Genomic DNA, 24584 nt, shown 5'->3' on the forward strand with positions numbered 1-24584 from the left:
ATTATCAAGGATAAAAGTGGACTTGTATATTGAAACTCTATTACTGTAATATATATGTATATATAAACATTTTTGTTAAAACATAAAACATATATCGCGTATTTATGTAACGTATCTATAACAATATAATATTGAATATATAACAATAATATTGTATTCGAACAACTTGATCGAGATATAAAGTTACATCATATAGGAATCGATCTTGCGCGTTACACCGCGCTGTATTATCTTTATTTTTTGCTGTCGGGCAGGATATACTGGAGAACGAGCAGATAAAGCTCGATCGCGTGTTCAGGGGATCCCTGATACACGATATCGTTCGCGGGATGGGATATCTCCACACGTCGGAGGTGAAAAGTCACGGTAATCTCAAGTCTTCGAACTGCGTGGTCGATTCGCGATTCGTCCTGAAAATCGCCGACTTTGGCCTGCACGAGCTCAGAAGAACGAAGACGGACGTCGACAGAAACAGCTACGCTTATTGGAGAAGTACGTGTTTATAGATCAAACTGTACATTCGTAAAAACGAGAGTGCACGTTTATGATTGACGATGATATTTTTTCCCGAGAATCGTGAAATATTTTCCAAGCGCGTGCGGATAACGCGGGCGAAAAGAAGAATGTGTGAGAGAACGCGAGCGAGAAACGGAGATAATATTTAGAATAAACGTACAGAATTTGATTTCGCGATTAAACAGTATTTGGACGGTTATTTCACTGCATACACACAAACACACGCGGATACATATATACATGCATATACATACAGGTCCATGATCAAGTGTATGTATTGTAGAAAGACATTTGTTTAGTCAATGGGTTTACGTATATCGGGAATATTGAACGACGAAAATATACTTTTTACCTCGACGTTACTTTATTTTTGTCCGAATATTTGCGTATAATATTCGTGTTTGTGCAATAACCGTAAAAAAGAAAGAACTAAAAACCAATAAACAATAAACGAAAACAAAAAAAAAAATAGAAAAAAAGAATTGAATCGTCCCGACGTTCTGATTTCGCTTTTTTTAGAGCAGGAAATTTGATATTTGCAGAACAGCTGTGGACAGCACCAGAGTTGCTGAGGATGGAAAGACGGCCGCCCGAGGGCACTCAGAAAGGCGACGTATACAGCTTCGCTATAATCGTTCACGAGATCGTGATGCGCCAAGGGCCATTCTACTTGGGAGACAATAACGATCTCTCTCCGAAGGGTGAGTCTTTAACGTCATTCAGGATAATCGCGGAATACATGCAATTGGCTCTTGTCGTGTTTCGTTTAACGCGACGACGGTGCAACAAAGGCGGCCTACTTTAGTAATATCGTATCTTAGGCATAATTTGCATCGCAGTTTAATTAGAACCGACAGGAAAATAAATTTGATCGCGCAATTATGTATGTTTTCATTGTCTATAGGAGATCATGCGATGACAGAGATCGAAATCGCTATAATTTTGACAAGTAATTTTTTTTTGTTTTATTATAAAAATATGAGAAAATATATATTACGTTAATTAAAGAATCTTATTTTTGGAGCTTATATATTTTCATGTCTATAATATCAGAAATTGAGCTTATCTAAATTATTGCGATCTTAATATCAGCGCGATAAAAACAGGAAGGATAAGATGTTTCGTGGACGCAATAATGCATTGTTTCTCTTCGTAACAACGGCGCGAAGAAAGCCTCGATAAACAATGCTTAATGTATTTTACTATTTATGGAAGGAAATGAATTAAATGATGGACAGGATGGATTAAACTTGAGGTCATTATTTTGTATTACGCACGATACTCGATGATGCAATCATTTTTGCAAACGCTCTCGCGTCTCGTTTAGCTTTAGATATTTTTAAAAATTTAATGTGCGATCAACGGAAGAAACTTTAATTCCGTGCACGATATAAAACTACTTAAACTCCATAATACATACAATATTGACTTTTTGTGCCCTTGTTTTTAGAGTCAGAGTATGTTGGAGCATAATCGCGAATATATGCACCGTCGCGTGACGTGATTCGTAATAGTTCGCACATTAAGATTTGGTTTTAATAAAGAGTGAAATAATCTTCTTAGAGTTTTTATGTAAGGCGAGTTGCAAAACATATGCAGAAATTATAGCGCCTTCCCCGATACGAGATCGCAAACGTTTCTCGCGTGTTGCGACTTTAGTTATTATTTTTTTTATCACAAGGAGATTTCGATGATAAATACTTTTCTTACGAAAGCTTTAAATTATGCGAGAAAAACTATATATTGTGTTTTTATAAACTCTTTTAATATATAGTTTACATCGATGAATTTTTTTTGACACATAATTTTTTCAATATAATTTGAATTAATGAAAGCATAATAATATAAGCTACGCTTAGGGCTTGAGCAGAATAGCTGACTTATAAGATTTGAGACAAAGTTGAGACAGTATTGTGCGTTACTATAAGACAAAGACTTAAGGGCATAAAACATTGTCTTAAAGTTGTAAGTCAGCCATTCTGCTCAGGCCCTTAATATTTGTTTACTTTTGCAATTAATTTTTTAAACGAGCTTTTTGCCTGCTGCAAAGTTCTTTGCTTACCGTTTTATCGGCCGCCGAGCTAGTATCAGGGCTTACTAAAGCTTCTCAAGGAATCTTATTGATCGGAACTACGAGCTTGCAAGCTCTCGTTGAAGTCTATACAGTCTGTTATCGGCAGTCGAGACATGATAAACAGAGAGCAAATAATGTAATTTAAATAATTTAAGGCAAATATATCCCATGTCGCATAGCTTGCATGTGTTATCAGAAATCGAGAATTAAAATTGGGGATTATTATTTGACGATCTGTTAAAATTTTACTTTTTATCTGGATTTGACTGCAAAACTAGGGAATATTAAATTTTTTTTCTGCAAGAACTTGCCAACACATATTGACAAAATATAAAATAAAAAGAATTCAAAAATATATGTGATAAAAAAATATCTTGTCGGATAATGCAAGAAGTGAAATCAGAGCTTGGTAACGCAGAGCTTGCAAGTACATGTCGGTCCGATCGATGATCTCTTCTCCCGAGAGCAGGCGAGACGCGTTGATAATCCGATATCACCCCCGTGATATGGAGATATCAAACTCAAGCTCTCAGTGGATATCGATATTCTATGATCAGACGGGATGAAACTCGAGCTTTACCGTCAAAAGTTCGTCGCGTTTCGCGTTTCCCAGATACAGAATCGACGAGCGAGCAATCGGTAACTGTGTTCTCGCAAGCTGTCGGTTTGCCCACGAGGATCGATCGCAGGATGGAATGTGTCGCCGAGTTCCGTAGGAGCATGCCGAAAGCTCAGTCGAGGCTCTCACGCGTCCTAGAACGCACACGGCTGTCGCGCGCGCTCCGCCGAGATCCTTCTCGATATCGCTTTCTCTCTCTCCTTCTCCCCCTCTCTTTCTACCCTTCTCTTTCTCTTTGTTTTAATACATAAACACACTCTCGGCGAGCGACACGTGAATTCAGCGGGCACCACTTATGCCCGAGTTTGCGGCCTAATAACGGAGACGTACGTGTTGTTTGAACGAAGGAAGGGAGATTCCTCGCCGAGCGGCATATCCGACAACAATGTGCGTGCATACCGTGCGTTGTGTTTTCGTCCCTTTTCTCATTCTTTCTTTCCTTTTTTCTTTTTTTTTTTAATTATGTGTGATCACGCGAACGTGACGTTGCGTGAACCCTCGCGGGTCAATGATTTATCAACGTTTAATCATCATCGGCGTAATATCGATTGCGAAAACAGAATCCGCAGAGGTCGACGTACCTTTGTTTAATATTCGCGTAACAGCCACGCGAAAGCAATTACCGTTTCATTGCAGCGGAACGTGAGGAAAACGCGCACGGAATAAATCCCGGTGACCGTATTAGAGAAAAGGGGCCGCTGACCGTGTTAGAGGGTCTCCGCTAAACGAAATATAGAGCTCCGACTGTTAAAGTCTTCCCACTGAAGGGATTTATTTCTGAAAGGGACTACATTTCTGAAAGGATTGTGTGGAGAAGAAACCTTATTAAAGAGGAAATACATCTTTAATTGTGTTGGAGATACTCTATTACAGAGAAAGAGCGACAGAGAGAGAAAAGATTCGCGACTGTGTGTATAGGAGTGAACTCACCGACGACGGGGTTAAAAGTAAATCTTTGATGATGTTGGAGGAAGTAACTCAGTTCCTTCGTTCTATTAGATTAAATAAACCGATAAATGTCGTGTAAACTCGCCGCGGGATTAAAAGTTTACTTCCAATTTATGGTGTTTCCAATATCATCTTACGACTATATAAGTGGAGGTCGGATCATCCGTTTACTTGAATCACTGCTCAGATTTAACTTTACGTTCTGACTGACATGTCATATACGCCCGTGCAGTTTTATGGATTAGAGTGAACACGATATCTGCCGATAGACTTTTAGGAGACACTAGGATCGGGGATCTCCAGGAGATAGTGCCCGTAGTGATCCGACAAGTGATGCATCGCATAACCGATCAGACCGAGTCTCGCGTTCCACCACATTCGAGTTCACCGGCCGCATAAGCACACTCTCCGGCATTTTATATATATTGCGGCTTTTCTATTTTTTTCTGCTATTTTCTTGCGCATGCAGGCGCGAACGAAACTTTTATTTTCTTGTCCTGCATTTATCGCTCTAGATATACATCTGTATTCGTATTTGTCGCGATACAGATTCGTCATTTATTCTGCTGTTGCTACGCGCGCTACATGTTCACGATAGTGTGAAATTGCAATGTGCTTTAGTATCTCCTTTTTATCTTCCTCTCTTATGTTTTTTCTTCTTTCGTTATGTCCGAAGTTTTTCGTCCGCGATTCTTATTTATGTAACCGCGATGAAAAGAAGTACTTCTGAGGATTTCCTCTGGGAGAATATAACTTTTTTCTTTTTTCTCTCTTTTTTTAAGAAGAGTATTACGCACTTATATAAATTCAAAGTAAATATTTCGTTCGGACAATGATTTTTTTGTGAAGAATTTTTTTTAGAGCACATCCGTAATTTTTTATTCAAATTTCTATATCCAAAGTTTTAACGTAAATATTCAGAATTTTTCGTAAAAATAAAAGCTTAAAAAAATGTTGAACAAACCATTGAAAAATATTAAGAAGTAAATATACATTATATATATACATGTATATTATATAATAATTATACCCGCTTACGTTAATGAGATGTCGAACGCATCCTTCTTATATATATATCTCTCTCTCTCGTGACTACTTAATTCACATCCCGACTTTAATTTCCTGTGAAATAACTAGGTGAAGAACGTTCGCGCTAATTCGCTCGGTGGGGGAATCGAGGTTACGAGCTCGTAGCTCGCGGTCATTAATTCGGCAAGACGTTTTCGGCTGCATTGCGAAAAGAGGAAGCAACACTAGAGAAACAACTTCCTTTCTCCCTCGGTTTTAAAACGATTCAGCGGTCGCGCGTGAAAAATTCAACGTGTCGCTTGTAAACCGATATTGCGATCGAAGTTAAAACCCGACGTACATAGTGCGAGAGCAAAGTTCGATGGCGTCAATTGTGTGTCATAAAGGCAAAGACCTGGAATGGACCCGGCCAGGATGAAGCGACAGAAACGCGAGTGTTCTTTAATGCGTCGAAATCCCGCGTTAAAGAGGGAAAGAGAGAAAGAGAAAAAGAGTGAGAGACGACAGAGCTAGCACTTAGATCTTATCGAAAGCAACGATCGAATGGCCTGCCCGCAGGACTTCCGGAAAGTTTTTCGCTGTTATCCGCGTCGAAGAGAATTATTTGCTCGTTCGGTGTTACAATCAAGCGGTTCGTTACTCTCCCCTCGAGTTTGTTCGCTTTCGAAAATGCGTTCTCTCTATCTCGTTGAGTTTTAGTTATCTTTAACTTACGGTCTCTTATTATCCATTTAAAGCTGGTAGTGGTGATGTGAGAAAATCTTTCAAATTATTTCAAGTTTTAAGAGATGGTCAAATTAAACAACGATTATGTAATTTGTTCCAACGACCGCGTTTACTTGCGGAAATCGTGACGCGTCTCCCTCTCTCTCTCCCTCTCTTTCTCTTTCAGCAAAATATCGAAAGCAATGACCTCGTGAACTCAGACGAAAACAGGGTCGTTGGTCGTAAAACGATCGGATAGGGATGTCGGAAGGAGTTGGTGAAGGAGGAAAAAAAATTAAAGTCGAAAGCGACGATCCAAGGCCATCGGTATAACTTTCCGACAAAGTTCCGTTGAATAAATCATTTAAAATGCCATTATATGTGAATTGAACTTTATGATGATCATTACGCTCATTTTATGCACGAGCGCTTCGGGAAGGTCTTTCGGGTAACAGCTTCATTAATTAGGGGCGATTCCATATATAACATAATTTTTATAAGTGAGATTAATAAATTGCGTGGGATTTTGTGTTCAATATTAGATATTTTACATATATATTTAGTCTAACAAAACAGTAACTTTTCATGAAAATGAAAATTAATTTTAGCGAATTTCCATTTGCTAATATATTTTAATTGCTGCTCAGGATTGTTATTTGCAAAGTGTTCTTTGATCATTATAGAACGAAGAATTATAACAACGAGCAATTGTAAGCAATTATTAATAATATTAATCCAAAGTAGAGAGATTTAAAGAAAATAAAATTAAATAAATTTGATTTTTGAAAGAATGAGAAGCATAAAAAATATGAGATTCCTTATATAAATATTTTAATTCATCGCAGAGTAAAGTGAGCCTTTAAACGAAACAAAGTAAATATATATTGTTGGAAGAAAATAGTGGTAAACGTTTTAATAGTTTATGCGGATACTGTTTACACAATACCTTGAGTACACTTTATCTTTGCATATTAATTAAACGGCAAAGAAAATTAATTCTGCGCACAAATATGCTTGTAGATGTCAGAAATAAACAAATAAAATTCGTTATTATGCCCGTTAAAATATATAATATACTTAAATATAATTGCATTTCCAAAAAGTATGATATAAAGTTACGTGATATTGATTGATATTTAAATGATTTAAATTTATCATATTTTATATATATTTTATATAAAAGATAAATACGTATAGTGAAAATATAAATACGCGGTAGATATTATTTATACAATCCGCAAAATTATTACAGTCACATATCAAAATTATTATGACATTTAACATTCACACAAAGATATACAACTTGTATCTGCCCACATCCTCTATATTTGTTTTTGGTAACCTGCTCCGAAAAGGGCATAAATGCCTCTCTTCTCTATCTATATTTATATTCCCCATCTTTCAACGCACGTTGCAACGATCGGAAAGCATTTTTCGATAATTTCCGTTCATCAAAAAGCGTCACGATGCATTTACGAGTTAACTTTCTACACATGATCTATTAATGTGTTCAACCGTGCAATTTCGCGCAGACCGTGCATGACTAATTCTCGAAAATGCATTCGCATGAGTTCTTCCATATCTGTCGTATGAAATTGCATCGTGTTGTCGGATATGCCGCTTCAACGAATGTTAATAATACGGTTTTCGCTTCGTGCGTGCACGAAGCGAAATCGCAAAAAACGGAGGAAGAAAGAGAGAAATTGGAAAGATCGCGCGATGATAAATTTTTCAAGGGCTGTCCGGTGAGACAGTTTGAGTCTCCCTTGATCGACGTCTAAGGGAGGGCGAAGACGGAATGGCGGAGAGAAGTAACGCTTCGAGTACGAGTAGTCTGACTTTGCCACCGATGCTGGGAACGAGTCCCGACGGCGGGGCCAGTCCCAGGAGAGCCGTCAGTCCCCTGCTCGAGGTCCGCAGGCCTCACTGCACCCTCAACTGCGAGTCTTGCAACATGTACCTCGAGGACATCTACAGGCACAGTATGTGGTTGCCTTTTCGCGAGACGGCAACGCGGATTTAGTTTCCCGTCTGCGGCCGCGATCGAATTCGATACCTAATCAATTATATCTTGAGCGTATTTATGCCACCCACTTGAGGACGAATCCGAATCGGAATATATAACGCCCGATATTGACCTCGGATAAAATTAGACAGCTTTGCAATGCTTTCGCAGCGTGAGTTCCGTCATGAGAGATATTTCGAGCATGTACATATATATTATAAATTTATGTCGATATTTTTTGCATTGTCGGAGAAATTTCGCTAAATATGCAATGACGCATATTGACACTAATTATAGATAACTATAATTGGAAATAATTCGCAGTTTTGCAATGTTTTCCGAATTTTCAATGAATTTGTGCTACTTTTAATTAATGTCGGCGTGTTTTACATATTAAAATTCGTTACCTCTTTAGATACGTACAAAAAAAAATTATATAAAATTTTTTATAATTAAGGGAAATCAATTCGAGATATATTATTACTATTATACTTTTAATTGATTATGTTATATATGTATATGTCATATATATTATTTATATTTTTTTATATGTTTTCCACTCTGTATACAATTATTGGTTTCTAACAAAATTATTCTTATCTTTTTAATTTTCCTCATTCGATCTTTTTTTTGACTGAAATTCGATACCATTAATTTTGCAGGCAAAAATTCCTGCGTAACATGTTACGATAGATATGCGAAACTAGAACGTGCTTGAATATTCTATATGTATGGAATAGTGCTTACAAATATTTCCTTCCTTTGTGTGTAAACTATTGAATCTCATTCAAGGCAAAAGAGAGAAATACAAACCGTGTAATTTCGATGTTCTATTATTTGTATATATTTGTCTTATCAAAGAATAAGTTTCACAAAAAAGTATATATTTTTACTTTAGATAAAAATGTAAGTCATTATAAATATAATGAAAAAAAATTATGGCTAATGATATATTAGTTAACGCAGAAAAAACAGAAATATAATTCAATTGCCATAAGTAAATGTACTGCTATAATCGTTTCTTTTTTCAATCGTGACAACTAACTTGCATTAATTTATGCAACAATCTGCAATTAAATAACGAGGTTAATTTTATTTTTAATAAAAAAGAGTTAAGATATGATTTACAAAAAAATCTATTTTCGCTTCTTTTTTATAAGAATTTTCGCTTTGTTGTAGTATAAGCTAAACATAAATCCCGTTATCATCGAAACAATATCACATTCTTTTGCATGTTGGTTTATCTCGATTCTATTTATTTTTATGTGTGACACTTGAAAACCATTTACCTAATTTCACGATTCTGTGAAACGGATATATCGATGTTACACCGATAATCTTGACAGGAGCGTAAATATCGTGAATGCGTTATTACAAGTTGATCGCTATTCCGTTCCGGTAAAATTCCTGTTTGTCATAAAATCGATGTACATCATATATGTACGTGACCGGAAACATAAATCGTATTATTGGATTACATTTTGATATACGCGGCTTTAAACGTTCACGAAATGCTGTTATTTTTCATAATTTGATTTAGTCGACGATTTTATCACGAATTTTCTTGTTAATTACGCTTATTAATTTTATTGTCCTGGGTATACATAATCGCGCACTCTACTGTAGTATAACTTTTTCGTGAAAATAAATTTATATCGCAAAGTAAAAACATAAATTATGCCTTAAGCAAGAGCATCTAAAATTCAGAATCAATCCGAGTTACAGAAACAATCTCCTCTTTTATCTCTTCGACGGAAATAAAAATTATTTTCGCGATAAAAGAAAGAGTATTAGATTCATGATTTATCGAAATATCTATAAATATATCTTATTGAAAAATGTATACGATTCGGATTACAATGAGAGCTGTTGATGTACGAACGACAGTTTACTCGAAAAGATCAAACAGCGAACCGCTTTCGGTAACCGGCTACTTTACGAAACGACGCGTGCAGACAGTAGTGTAGCTCGTTAATAGGCGGACGAAGTAGAGTGTGTCTCGCGCTAGGCGGACGAAGTAGAGTGCGTCTCGCGCTAGGCGGACGAAGTAGAGTGCGTCTCGCGCTAGGCGGACGAAGTAGAGTGCGTCTCGCGCTAGGCGGACGAAGTAGAGTGTGTCTCGCGCTAGGCGGACGAAGTAGAGTGCGTCTCGCGCTAGGCGGACGAAGTAGAGTGCGTCTCGCGCTAGGCGGACCGTCCGACGTAACGTAAAGCTACTTCACTGATTCGAGGATGGAACAGAGGTTCGGCGCTATTGCGTGCGGAGTTGCTTCAACTCTGAGTAATTACGACTTTGCGGAATATTTCACCGCATTTCATTAATTATCTTTTAACACGTTATCACACGTTGCCGCCCGACTGTAGCGGGGGCGTGCCGTAATCGATATTCTCACGCTAAACGAGGGGATTATTTTGCCCGCTCTTTGCGGGAGAGATTTTTTCTTCTCTTTCTACATTACTTTGTGAATTTTGATATCACGGGACGCACACTTCCTCTTTGTTGCAGAAATAGTAGAAGGCGTTAGAAGAGGTGGCGGTTCACCTTTAAGACCCGTAATCGACGATGCTTCTGTCGAAGAAGAGGTAAATATCAACAAGCATTCTACATAGCGAGCATTATAAATACGTTCACATATTTGCCTTTATATTTCGGTATATATAATGTTTATACGAGATTTACCTGCATAATTATTAAATTAGTATTATCAATTTATATCGTTATTATCATAAATAGTGGTATTATCATATGTAAATAGATATGTAATAATATATGTAAATAGATATTGTAATAATTATTTGCAAATTAGTTTCCTTCTTTAAAACGCTTTTTCACGCGAAAACGTTATAAATTTTCGAAATTAAGTATTAAAATATATAAATTCTTATTTTACAGGTAGCTACATTAATGAGACGATGCTGGGCGCAAGATTCCCCCGACCGACCGGATTTTCCTGCGCTGAAGCAGACCATTCGTAAAATTAATAAGTGAGTAATCTTTTTTGGCTTGAATTACGTTCGTGTCGTTAATTTCCGCGATTTAGTAGACAGCGTCCAGTTTTTAATCACGCTTAAGTCGACACCTACATCAGGGAAATGTCACGTACATAATTCGGCGGGCAACTTAAAGCAGGATCTCGAACGAATTTTAATGATCCTCTTTCTCTCTCTCTCTCTCTTTCTCATTAAGCTAAAAGCTCGCGTATCCAAGTGCGATAAAAAAACGCATATATCGTTCTTTAGAACACCGATAAACTTCGAGTTGGGAGTGTAACGATAACGCATGTGCCGTAAAACTCAAACTGTAACGTTCGAACTATCAAGAGATTGCATTAACTACATCATCGAAGTATTGTCCGTTTAACGTTATTTCCGTTTCTTGTCGCTTCTACCGTAACTGGCGATTACGTTTATACGAAATGCCGGTATATATCGGAAATGCCGATAAGCGTGACGGTTTCCTTCGATATCACGGAGTTAGCAGCGGTGACGATTGGTATTGCACATATATAATAATCGCTCGAGTATTAACGTAGCCGGATAACAGTCCGTGTCTTCGCTACGATTCAGGATGATTCATGAATGTGATTTAGGTCGAACGAATTGCGAGATGGCTGACTGCGATCTCCGGCACGGTATGATATTGTACAGTGTCGTCGTTCGCATTCAACGCGGCAAATTGTAGAAGCTATTGTGCTGATATAAAGCGTCTCTCTCACCGAGGAGCAAAGCTCGCGATATCTACGAGTATTTCTTTTTCTCTTCTCCTGGAGGTGGCCAGTCATCTTTTCTCGCTCTTTCTCTCTTTCTCTTCTCCTTTTCCTTTCTCTCTCAGTCAGATATTGGCATAGTTGTCCGGACGCTGTGCATGCATCATCTCATACTCGACCAGAGAGAATCCGGGAGAGAGAAACCGACCAATTCAGAGGCGCACGGTAAACTCAGTAGGTCAATAACTGCACGAGAAAGAGTGGCTTCCGGATGGTTGAGCGCGTTCCATAGAGGAAGAATAAACCAAGAAATAGGCGGAAAAGGTGAGAAGCCGAGTTAGAGGGGACGTGAAGGGAAAAACCGGCCGAAGAAAAAACCCAAAGAGCCGTGTCACCGGCAATCGATCACCGGGAATAAAATCTCGCTCGACTTGTTCTTCTTCTCCGAGGAAAATTGCGTTCGCTTATGTGAGGCGTCCGCGCTGATTCTTCTCAGAGATTTATATATAAATTGCGACTGAATCATCCGCGAGATTATCTTTTTTTTTTCCCAGAAAAGCTATAGGCCGAGAGCGAGCGTGTTCTCTCAGGGGAGATAAAAAGTTTTAAATTCTTGATCGTTGTTTTGCGATCAAAGTCGACGGTGAATTTGCGAGAAAATGTAGAAAAAGAGAGAAAGAGAGAGAAGGGTATAAAGGAGAATGAGATCGTTGCTTTGCATAATTTTTATAAGCATAATTTTTCTCATCTCACTCCCACCATGTGCTGAAATTTAAATCGAATAAGGATTCTTCTCATCTCATGGGAAAACGATTTAATCGACGTTCGTCCGATATCTTCGACGGATGGCTGTTTCGACTGACGGCTCGTCGTCGCGGCTGATCGAGAGCTTTCGATCTCATTTAACTTTGACGTAGTTTTATCGAAACACTCGACAATTTTAATTTTTATTTTTGACGATTTTCACGCTCGGATGACTCGTGAATTAAATCGACGTGACGATCGGCGATTGACTTTCATGAGAATTTTAGAAATTTGAGTAAAGCATATATTTTCCAAAATCATTATTAAAATTTTATTAATTTAATATAAGTGGAGAATATAATTATATGTAATGTGTTGATAAAATTTAATATTTTAGCGCGTAGTAGATTGAACGCGTATCTTATATCTATAATATAAATATTTTATTTATATTTTACATTTTTTTTCTTTTAATATCGCATGATATATTCGATGCATTTGATGTATAAAGAGATACATTTAAATATATTAAATATTCTATACTCATAATTTGTCCCAATTTTGTGACAAACACACACACATAGCTTAAAATATAATGTATCATCTAGCAAGAATTAAATTTAAATTTAAATATGTATGTTCTATTTGAACTATAAAAAATTTAATATATGTGTTGTTAGCAAAAGTTCTAAAATTACAACAACATTACTGATTGTGTGTCACAAAATATTTGTTACATTGAGACTTTTAAACTTCCTATCTAAAACTTATTGCTGATTTAGAAATTGTTGTGAGTAGCGTGTTAAAATCTAAAGACTGTACTTTTTGATCAATTTAGACTCAATTTTTTCAGAATAACAAAAAAACTTTTTATTACTAATCCTGATTATATCATGTGTATTTATAAAAAAAGAATAACTTAGCATATATATGTATAAGCTTTATGTACGTATTAAAACAAATTTTCGTATCGTGTTTTGCAGTAACAGGATTCGCGAATGTATGTTCGAAACTTTTCGGTGCCGGAATTATCCGCAGGCCAAATTGGCTAAATTACTGCGCGTGCTTTCATATACGAGTTAGCATAATATATGAGTCAAATATATTTTGTCCTCGTTATATATATTATTATTATATATACATTTAGTGCGTCGAATGTAGCAAAGATAAGTTTTTCGATCAAACACAAGACACTATAATAACAAAATCCTTTAATGATCGCGATATATCTCGCATCCTTCCATTTCATTGAGATTATAATTCATCATAATAATCATAGTCAAAGTGCGAAAATTAGAATAATACTAGAACGAAATCTTGATCATTCTCGTTGGATAAGCTCATTGTTTCGTGAATAATAACGCGAGCGGAATATTAAGTAACGATCTCGAACTATATTCTCATAATGAATATATACGAAAACGTATTACAAACAGAGATCGTTGCGAAAATGGAGCGACCTTGCGTTATTGCGGATTAATAATTGAGCAATTAATTGCCTCTAACGAAATAAACCATCGCATATTGCGTAGCAGTTGATAAAGTTTATAGAACGGGGACCACAAACGCGGGCGAGAGAGACAGGAAAGGAAAGGGAGAACAAATTAATAACGATCGCCAAACATGCGATTTTCGCATAAATTCGAAATATTATTTCTGTTATTAATTGTCGCCTGATGTATTTCGCATTCACGAGAAAGAATTTTTACACACGTGGGCTTCGCGAAACGCGCGCGTTTTACAAAAGAGTTTTCCATTACTTGATATTACGGGATTTTTCCGGGAATCTCATGATATTTCAGTTTTCGTCCGAAACGCGTAAAGCCAAATCCCGCGTATACTCGATTGAAAGGCGCCACTCCGTTTAGCTCTCGAGCGAACACTAGTATAAAGGCGATCGGATATGTGTGTATATAGAGTACACGAAAGGCATTGAGCGGCTTCGCTGTTCAATGCTGCTGCGAGAGTAGTGTGATTGGCAGAGGTAGATTAAAGCGGACGAAATATCGTCGTCGAGATTCGTCGGCTCATCAGCACATCGGGAGCTGAATCGCTTCGCGACGAATTTAACGCCGTCGTTCGTGAAAATTCCTTTTTATTATTGAGACGTTTTCTTTGGCGACTGTCGCCTTCGTTCTTTAGCAACGTCACCGTTATGTACCGTACGATCAGAGACAATTGAGAGAACCAAAAGAAAATTCATCGTTAAATAAGAGATCCCATCGATAACGAAGTATATATCCTTTGACCAATGCATCGGAAATTATTGAGACCGGATGAAAAGTCAAGTATATACGTCGCGACAGCGTCAACTCTACGTATGTTTCCTCTATATTCTTTTTCTCGTTATATTTTTTTTTGCTCCTGCACACGCGAATCTATTTCCTAATGCGAAATATGTTCGCTTCTCTTTGATTTTATTCATATGAGTTATTAAATTACTCTGACAGAAAGAACTAAAAGGCCAAAAGAGAGAAGCAGAAAAGGCGGGAAAAGAGAAATAAAAATGACTTCCGTATAATATAAAAATTAATTTCAAAGCACACGACAGAGAGAGATATTGAAAAAGAGAGACAGAGGGAACGATAAATTGAGATATAAATAGAAATAAAAATACAGATAACTTATAAAACGTTCGTGAGAAGAGTAGAAAGAAGCACGCAGGAAACGATCACGTATCTAACAAGTGAAATTTTCTTCGTGCTTTTATCGCCTGACTTGCACAAAGTATAACAATTTAATCAAGTTTGAGCGTATAGATGTACCTAAGTCGTGATTAGGTTTGCACGGTAATAAAGAATCAGTTGATATTTTTGTTTTAACGACTACCAGGTTCTTTCTTGGAGACAGCTTTCTTTCTCATCGAGATTTAATTTCCATCCACGAAACCTTTAAGACGAGGACTCCCACGTACGAAATCTTAGGGTTTTATGCATAACTCTTGTGCCGATATTACATTATAAATCACGTCATATTCTATAAAGCCAGCGTGGCAATGCGCGCGCGAAGAATATCTAATACCCCTTCATACAAAAGGGGGGACTGCTATAAACTCGTGTCTCTTGTATAATATTATTTTCCGAGCTATAAAATCGATATCGAAAATATTTCATAACATTTCACAGAGAGTGCCTTGCTATCGGCTAGAAAAGTTTATCTCTTTTTTTTATTTTTTCGCGTACATGCCACACGGAAATTATAAATTTTTTCCAATTAAAAGTATTTTAATAGCGGATAGTGTATTCGACGCGGATATAGGATCGATATTTCTTTAGCAAGAATTTTCAGAAACTCTGCGTTGCGAAACTATTTTTAGCTCACAAAAGCTTCCATGCAAATTATATAAGTTTCAAAATTTAAATATAAGTTTTAAAGTTTAAATAAAACAAAATTTTTGTTTTTTAATTAATAAAAGATCTACTTGTTAAAATAGAGGAACTTTAATTAAGACTTAAGAAATTTAGAGAATCGAAAAATAGCAAGCGATGACTTTTTCATGACAAATTTTCCTCAAAGAATCGTATAAAGTATATTTTTGAATCAATCTAAGAGAGGGACACTCTCTACTAGCATTTCATTAATGAAATAACACACTGTGATCACTATATGAAGACGAGTTTTCATCGATTTTGCTGCAGCACAGAAACCGATGTGCTTAAAGAGGAGCTATTGATCGCGAAGCACGTTCGTGTATGTTGAATTCATTAGGTTTTTCGCTGATTAAAATGTAGTTCGTGTATCTTCAGACGGAATTAATAAAGACAGAGAAGATTCGATTATACGTTTCGGCAATTTAATATGCTCCTCGTTTTCTCGAGACCTTTGAGTTTGAAAATTGCAAGGTTGTAGCTAACGTCGTTCTGTAGTTTGAATGAGTGAGAAAATCGTATGCGATAGACACCTTGGTTTATTATGCATATGTATGCAATATATGCTTCATGCTGTCAACACTCTATATTCGCTTTTGTACAATGTTAAACAGTCAAACATCACTCTGTTTCTCCTTCGTATGCCACACGACATGCGTTGTTCGCACTCGACTTCAATGACGAGTTATAACTTTAATAGTGTCATAGTTGGACGGTCAGACCCGCTTTTGCAAGTATAAATATATGTTCAAAGCGGTTCATTATATATTGTTTAGGAATTTAATTGGAGATTCTCGTTTTTGAAAGCGTCATTAATTCCTTTGATACCGCGAAAAAAATGTCAAACACACACACACAAAATGTTAATAAATATAATTTATTAAAATTTTTATTTCTGTTCGTTGGGTATTTCAGAAATTTTTTACTACAAATTTTTCGATCAAAATTTCGAAGTAATTTTCGATATTCATCAGATATTCATAGAAGTTTTGATGACATCGGTTGCTATCGACGAAAATTATCCGCAAGATTATTTTGCGATACTTTTTGCGACAATAATTGCGTCTGAGTTTCATTCTGGGGGAGCATAGAACACCAATTTCTCCAAACTAATATAGTTACGGCGTCTCTTTGAAAGGCGATTATGTGGTACGACTCGCTACGTAACTACGCGCACGTGCGTTCTATATACTCCGCTGATGATAGGCTCGGCATTAACGTTAACGCACGTGCGCTACACTGCAAGTTGCAAACTAGATTGAGCGATAATTACGTAATCAATATTTCATAAAGGAATTATGAAAACAGGTTCGTGAAAACTGCTAGCCCGATGTTAAGGTTGCAAAATGAAACGCGAACTTTCCACGCGAGCCTTTCGCGATACCTTTTGAGAATGTGTTTCTTCAGGTAACAAAGTGACTGAAATAACTTCCTTTTACTGTTGTTCTCAAAATTGTAAAAAAAATAATAACAATTTACATTCAATATTATTTATTATCACTTATGAATTTTATATTTACCGAAAGTGTATTCTAATTTTCTTATTCGATTTTATTTATCATCATGTTTCATCATTAAAAACATTTGCTAATGGTTACGAAATTAGTTGGAAGGATTTTGCGTAGATATAATTTCGCAAGAAAAGGGACATTTTCCGCAAAATTTTCCGTCTCATAAATTACGTAGTACTGCGACAGCGTAGTGGAACAATTTGCGTATCATTTCAGTCACGGATTGCGAGTAGGGCAGCAGGTTTTCTCGCTCTCGCTTTGAATTCAACCACCCACGGAGAAATGTATATCGCTCTCTCTACTTATTAAAGCTATTCTAATTATTTATTAAAGTACGAAACAATACTTATAATTTCAGATAATAATAATCAAGTCGCATGAAATCGTAGCTCAGATGCATGTCAATTGTTATTCTATGAATTTATTGATTTACGGTTTAAATCAGTAAAATATAACACGAAAATACATATTATTGATCGATTATACATGATAGATCTTCGTGTTAATGATTCTTTTGGATGATGTCATTACAAATGCAAAATAAACACAGTTAAGAATACCAATTATTATAAATGAAGTATACATATATGTATAGAGAAAATAGTTTATACCACACACAAGCAAGAAAATTCTCTTTATATGTTCCTTTGTGTGTGTTTGGAAAAACTTTAAAACAATTTCTTTTAAAAACACTTTTACACAGGAAAAAAATTAGAAAAGGTAAAGAAAAGCTTATATATAAGTAAGTACAATTCTTTTGGAAATATTGTTGAAAAGTTCGCGAAAAAACTTTACGAGTCTAGTCAGAAATTATCTCAGAAAAGTTCTGGCGTACAAAACGAAATTTACCGTGTGAATCCGGCAAAAAGTTGTGCTAGCAGCGCACTTAACAACATGAATAATTAACAGCAAATTAACTCGTCGGCATTTCTAAATCCTCTAGATCTATATGTATTAATAAAGTTGGTCCATTTTATGTGCCGTAAATTTTATACTGGATAAATTTGAGCTCTCTTTTATACTTAACAATTTTAATAAAACGCGGTTGTATATTGTCATAAAAAAGGGATATTAATATATAACATTAATATTATTTATATACTATATAAAATACATACAATATAAGAGATATAACTAATTTTTTTATCATTAATGAAAAAGAAACTTAACAGATTTAAAAAAGAAACAAAATTTTTTTTAACACATATATATAACTTTATTTATATACAAAGTCAATTATAGAATTTTATCTATTTCGCGGAAATAATTGTCTCTGAAATGATATCGAACTAATCGATTTAATGAATTCTCATGCACGCGGAAATGCTTATCGCGTTTCATTAAAGCCACCGAGATTAGATGAAACAACAAAAGTATAAAAATTTTATCGATTTTTATTGGTTTGAAATATTTTATCTTCAATCTTCCGATTGTTTTATATCCTTCTTATGTTATTTTATCTTGTTTCAAATCATATAAAATTGAATTTTATCGAACTGAAAATATTAACATTTAACAGTTTTCTTAACAGTTTCCTCTCCATGTTGATTAATGTCCGTCAAGGTATAGAATAGTTTTTTTACTGCTGTATCTGTACTATTGTAAATTTCAATTTTAGCATAATCGCGTTAGAAGACTAATATATTTATTTTTTCAGTTTTTTTGTGATATTTATTTTATATATGTGTGTGTGTAGACATATGTTTACCTTGAGTCTAAAATAAAAAATTATCACTCACCGGTACGATGTTCGAGAAATTTGCTCACTCCAAGATTATTTCGCTGTTGTCTGATGATGCTTTCCTAAAGCTCCTCTCTTTTTCGTTATTTTTTCATGACATTCGCACAATACTCGCGAAAAGATGATTATTTACGATCGCACAGCATTCTGTATGATATTCCCTTATATGGCGCGAATCTTATTACGTGATGATACTAATAAAAACATTATCTGTACATTTACTATGACACAATAGAATAAAGAAACAAATTAAAATTAATAGTAAATTAATTAGCCGCGGGCTTGTTCGAAAATATAATTGCAGACCATTCGCACAAATTTCGATCGAATAAATCTCGCATTTTGACAAATTATAACAAAGTAGATGTCGAATTTGTGAATTAATATTTATATTAATTAATTAAACGTGTCGCGATGCTATAATCAATCTATCCTGCGATATTTTGTTTTGTTTTTATTTTTTCAATCACCGAAAAATATATGAGAATGACAGTGACTTTTTATTCTGGTATACCGTGCGATGTGATGCAAATCGAGTTAATAATCAATTAAGAGATGCGCGATGAAACGTCAAAAAATACATAGTCGAAATTCAATATTAGGCGCAATATATACGCAATTCTTAAACGTAAATCCGGAAAATCTATTATTATTATTAAACGAACCTATATTACAGCTTTTCATTACTTCAATCACTCGTGATATTATCACACGATGCGTACTTGAAGCGTATTAATCGCACGAAATATCTACCAAATAGCCGACGTCTCGACATATTTATGAGTCGCCAATCGCGGAAATTAATTAATCACGTTGATTGATAATTCCTAATTGGAACGATTGTAGGGAATAATCCTCATTTCGAGATATAATACGCAATATAGAGCGTTTCACGACACTGGCGTTCGAGTTTCGTCGCTAATAACAAGGTCGCTGCAAGTATAAACAATAGCGCGCTATGCGAAGGCCACAAGGCGAACACACTATAACATTTAATATTATACATTGTTTCCTTCTATAATGCGAAATATTTAATACAACATAAATTTATGTGGGAAATATTCTCTTCTTTTAAATTAATTATTAATAACCAATTAATATATCCCTATCTTTGTTTACTCGATTCTGCATACATAATTACGTGTTCTTAATTCGAAAATTATTAGTAGAAAATGGTTTTTATTTAAATTTAAATTGGTGAAAAGTGTTCAAAATGAGATCTAGTCGAACGAGGGCATCGTCAAAGGAATTATGATCGTTCGTAAAGATGGTAATAAAACGATAATTCGTAATTTATATCCCTTGCCGTTTAGATTTGAAATGTAGATTAAATCGCGTGAAATAATTGCTTTAACTATTAGTCGTCGCTTTACAAATGAATCGATTGATATCTTTAATTGTTCGTATAGAATAATCGCATCTCATAGTACTAGTCGTATTTCGAGATAATACGACAAACACACAGAGCGGTCCACGTGCGGCTCGTTCGACTCCCACCGCGCGAATAATGAGCAAATCAACATTAGCATGGCTGTATATACATACAAAGGTCACGTAAGTTTGGCTTCGGCGCTCGTTTCTGCCGACACTGTTATGTGTGCGCGATAGTCTTATTGTTATTAGAGAGAAGCCCTTCTCTTTCTCTACCACAATTATTCTCTCTTGTGATTGACGCGCGATTCGTAAAGATATCGAGACGAAGGCTTTTTTATCAAAATACATAGATATTTCTTCGCGAATATAATTATTGTGTATCTCTTTACGGACGATGATTATTTTTTAATATATGTACTTGGAGTCGAATATATTTTGCATCGTTCTTTTAATTTTTCGTCTATTTAAAAAATACAATATACCTCACTTTCGAATGGATAGTTTTCAAATTATTTATTAAATTTATTTTTATTGTGGAATATCATGCTTACAAATGTGTAATATTTTTTAATCAACTGGGTCAAATTATTATTTTTTTTTTTTTTTACATAGATTAGAAACGTCGTAAATCGGACTATAATCTTTTCTGTTATTATATATATATATCTTTGCTTGTAGTTTCGCGATAAGTAGCTTACTGTGTACTTTAAAATAAAGTAGCATAGAAAATGAGTTTCAAAACATTTCAATGAATGGCAAATGTTATAAAGTATAAATGCGGCTTATTGATTTAAGCAAGTTTTTCAAGACAGGATTTATATTGTAGAAATAAACGAAATATGTGTAATGTCTAATGATATTCTTCGAGAGGTAAATGAATGATTGTTAAATTAAAAAAAGAACAAGTACGTTCTATTTTTCATATCATTCATAAAAAGTTCATAAATCAATCGCGCTTATCGATTCGATGTTCGCCACATTTTTTAATCCTCTTGCAAGAGAAATTTGCATTTACACGCACATTATGTAAGCTATTGTGCGTGGCAGAGAATATTTCTATTAAACTCGACGTTATTTAATCAAGTAAAAAAATTCGGCTGAATAATCGATAGCTGAATGTTCGACGCCGACTAAATGGTACTCTAGCGAAAGTCGATATTTCACGCGTCCCTTTCTATTATCCTCAGAATGCGTATCATGTCGGTGACCTGAGAAGTAGAATCTCGCTATCAAAAGTAGTCGTTATATTCTTCTACAAAAGTAAGCAAAGAAATTGTGGCGAATCTTGGCATTTCGAACTTACACATGGCGATTTTTGATGGAATCAGTATTTCTATCGGTGAAGTTATAATCAGTTTTCAATTAGATAATTTTTAATCGCGAAAATTATATTTTTCATGAGATATTAAGATAGTTATTATTTTTATTTTTTATTATATTTTTACTATTTTTACTTTTATTATTATTTTATTACATTTTTATTATTTTTATCTTCTGTGTTAATATTTTTTTGAAAAATAATTAATTTCCATAAATCAACTGCACAAGCGTTCATTAATAATTTTCAAAACTTGTTTCAGCATTTTTTCTGTCTTTGTTGTATAACGTGTCTACATTATTATTGTATATCTTAGTATTTCTTTTCACAAAGCTTTTTATTTGTCTGATTTCCTGAATTTTACATGAGAAAAAAAGAACGCTGAATTTAAAAGCAATCCATTAATTCTGTATACTTTTTAGTCGAGAAGTGTTATTTTTAAAAAGCAAGCACGAGTCAGGAATGCCTCTTCTTTTTACAATTTTCTTTCTGTAATTTTTTCGTAATTTTGCTAAGAAATGCAGAGTTTTATTCTAAAATATTACGATCCTGTTTATCACGCTGTAAAAGAGTCGAAAAAATGCAAAATATTTTAAGATTGTAAATTGCAATACGTAGGGCCAAGATAATAATTTCAATGTAAATGTAATTTTTTCTCCATCATTTGATGAATAATCTCAACCATTCGTAAGATCATCGAGAGAGAGGAGATACAATTTTCGAATCATTTGATTTTCAATAATCTCTAAGCAAATTGGTTACTTTGGTTACGGCTTTCACGGGAATCGATTATGACGAGATCACAAACAGTTCTCGATATCGGTCTTTCATACCTGTTTGCGTGATATAGGCATGACGTTTGACCGCAATCGCGACGATTGGATTAATTGTCTTTGTAATGGCTCGCTGTGTCCTGTGTCTCGATTGCGGTTTATCCCATCCTCCGCATCCTATCCGATCGTGGATGCTTCTCATGAATTGGGCGATATAGGGTAGGTAGGATATAGCTCACGGATTAAATCGAAGAAGATTCCAAGAGTCATTGTTCACGATTGACATCCAATCTATTGGTATCCGATATTGTGCGCGTGCGATATGCAGTTTAATAATTTATATCACAATTTTCACACAGCAACCCACACTAGTCTTTCCCTCCTCGTGTATCGAAGATACGATTAAATATTAAGTATGTTTGGTCCGTTTATTTGTTTCAGAGACTACGAGAGCAGCAATATCTTGGACAATTTATTGTCTCGGATGGAGCAGTACGCCACGAATTTAGAAACATTGGTGGAGGAGCGTACGGCGGACTATCTCGAGGAGAAACGTAAATGCGAGGAGCTCCTTTACCAGCTACTACCAAAGTAAGTTACGCGAAACGCAAATAACATAAGAGCTGTCTTAGAAAGAACAAGCTTGTCCGTCTTATATACTTACCGTGGGATCCTGCGGAGAATTCATTCCGAGTATACTTCACGTGTTTGGCGGAAATATTCAGATAGCTGTATTATTCAGATTGGACAAATTTGACGTAAAAGATACCTGATTTGAAGAGTATTTCAATGTCTAAAAAAGAGATTTATTTTATATATTATTTTACATATATATCTGATATTCAACTTTCTTCAGTTTTCTTCCAATTCAATTTTCTTTCAACATTAAAGTGTTTTTATTGTTAATAATTTGGTAAATTGGTAAGATCATTTGTTTATTAGATTAATTTTAACAATTTGAATAATTAAATTATATTTAGAATCTAAAATTTTGTTGTGACCAGTGCGAATTGATTTTTTTTACTTATTTTCGTGTCAGTGAGTTTGTGGTAACACCGCGTTTTTCTCATGTGAGTTGTTTATTCGGCTTTATCAGTAGAAATATGTTAATTTAACAGTGCACGTAAATCAGTCGGATATACATATATGTATATAAACGCGCACGAGAGCTTACTTTGCCGAATATTAAAACCGCTAATTACTACAAACACAGGCAATAATAATAATCGAGATATCAAATAGCGTTTATATCAAAATGCGAAAATGCGCTGCAATGAAAATTAACGGTTGGAGAAATCCCTTCGTATTGCAAACGGCGTAAAATTGTATGTGCGATGGAAATGGCTCGAATATAATATAAATCGGTCGGTTCGATTTGCTCACCCGCGGCGAAGCGCGATCGAACGTTAAAGGTTATCGAAAATTGGTCAACCTTGAAATTGTAATTGATTTGAAAAAAAATGAAGACCCATAAAACGATAAAGAAACGAACGAAACAATTTTCCGAGAGCGCTGTCGGGAAATATAATCCGCGGAACTGCAACGAGATTAATTATACGAGAAATTGTGTCGTTTTAATTTATTATATACGTTCAAGACCGGGCTAGGGCAACGCAAAACGCAAGAAGCCTCGGGAAATAATTTGTTAATCCGACGCAAGTAGCATGTCATCGACATAATTGTTATAGGGTCATTATGGCATAATACAACGCTGGCTTTTCCATTTTCCTGTTACGTATGAACGCGGCGCATATCACGATATCGGTGCGAACGCGTCGCATATAAAAACATTTTTCCTTCAACATTTCCCTGAGATTTTTCTTCAAACGAGAGCGAATATACGCGCGACCGAAAGAGGCTTTACTCGCTTTTTAAACGAGAACATCTAGCTTTACAGCGTGTGCGCGGTTAAACATACCCTGTGTAACTTCTTGCGAGCAAGTGGGTACGAAACCTTAATGAACTTTACGAAGATAAAAGGGACGCGCGAGGAAATTTTGTTGAGAGCTTCAGAAACTTTATCATCGCTCGTCCCTCGTGAGTGATAACTCTTTTGTCGTGTTCCAGTAATATAGTTAGCGAGCCATCTCGCGTGTCACGTTTAATCGATATTACATCGATGATACATCATTGTGTCGGACAAATCGATTTT

The 24584-nt window shown here is 35.3% G+C and overlaps 1 protein-coding gene across 7 annotated transcripts in view; it reads left to right on the forward strand.

Annotated features, from left to right (window-relative positions):
• Nucleotides 1-24584, forward strand: part of LOC145934074 (atrial natriuretic peptide receptor 1) — a 93399-nt gene that overhangs the window by 56021 nt on the left and 12794 nt on the right. For all 7 annotated transcript variants that reach the window (XM_083034358.1, XM_083034340.1, XM_083034348.1 and 4 more), the window contains 5 exons: nt 255-492; nt 1059-1217; nt 10403-10479; nt 10790-10881; nt 22874-23023. In XM_083034358.1, the coding sequence (XP_082890484.1) occupies nt 255-492; nt 1059-1217; nt 10403-10479; nt 10790-10881; nt 22874-23023 (716 nt within the window). The remainder of the gene's footprint in view (nt 1-254; nt 493-1058; nt 1218-10402; nt 10480-10789; nt 10882-22873; nt 23024-24584) is intronic.

Source organism: Prenolepis imparis, unplaced genomic scaffold, assembly GCF_030444845.1.
Source record: "Prenolepis imparis isolate NDT839.2.m4 unplaced genomic scaffold, iyPreImpa1.0 SCAF_1, whole genome shotgun sequence".
NCBI classification, from domain to species: domain Eukaryota; kingdom Metazoa; phylum Arthropoda; class Insecta; order Hymenoptera; family Formicidae; genus Prenolepis; species Prenolepis imparis.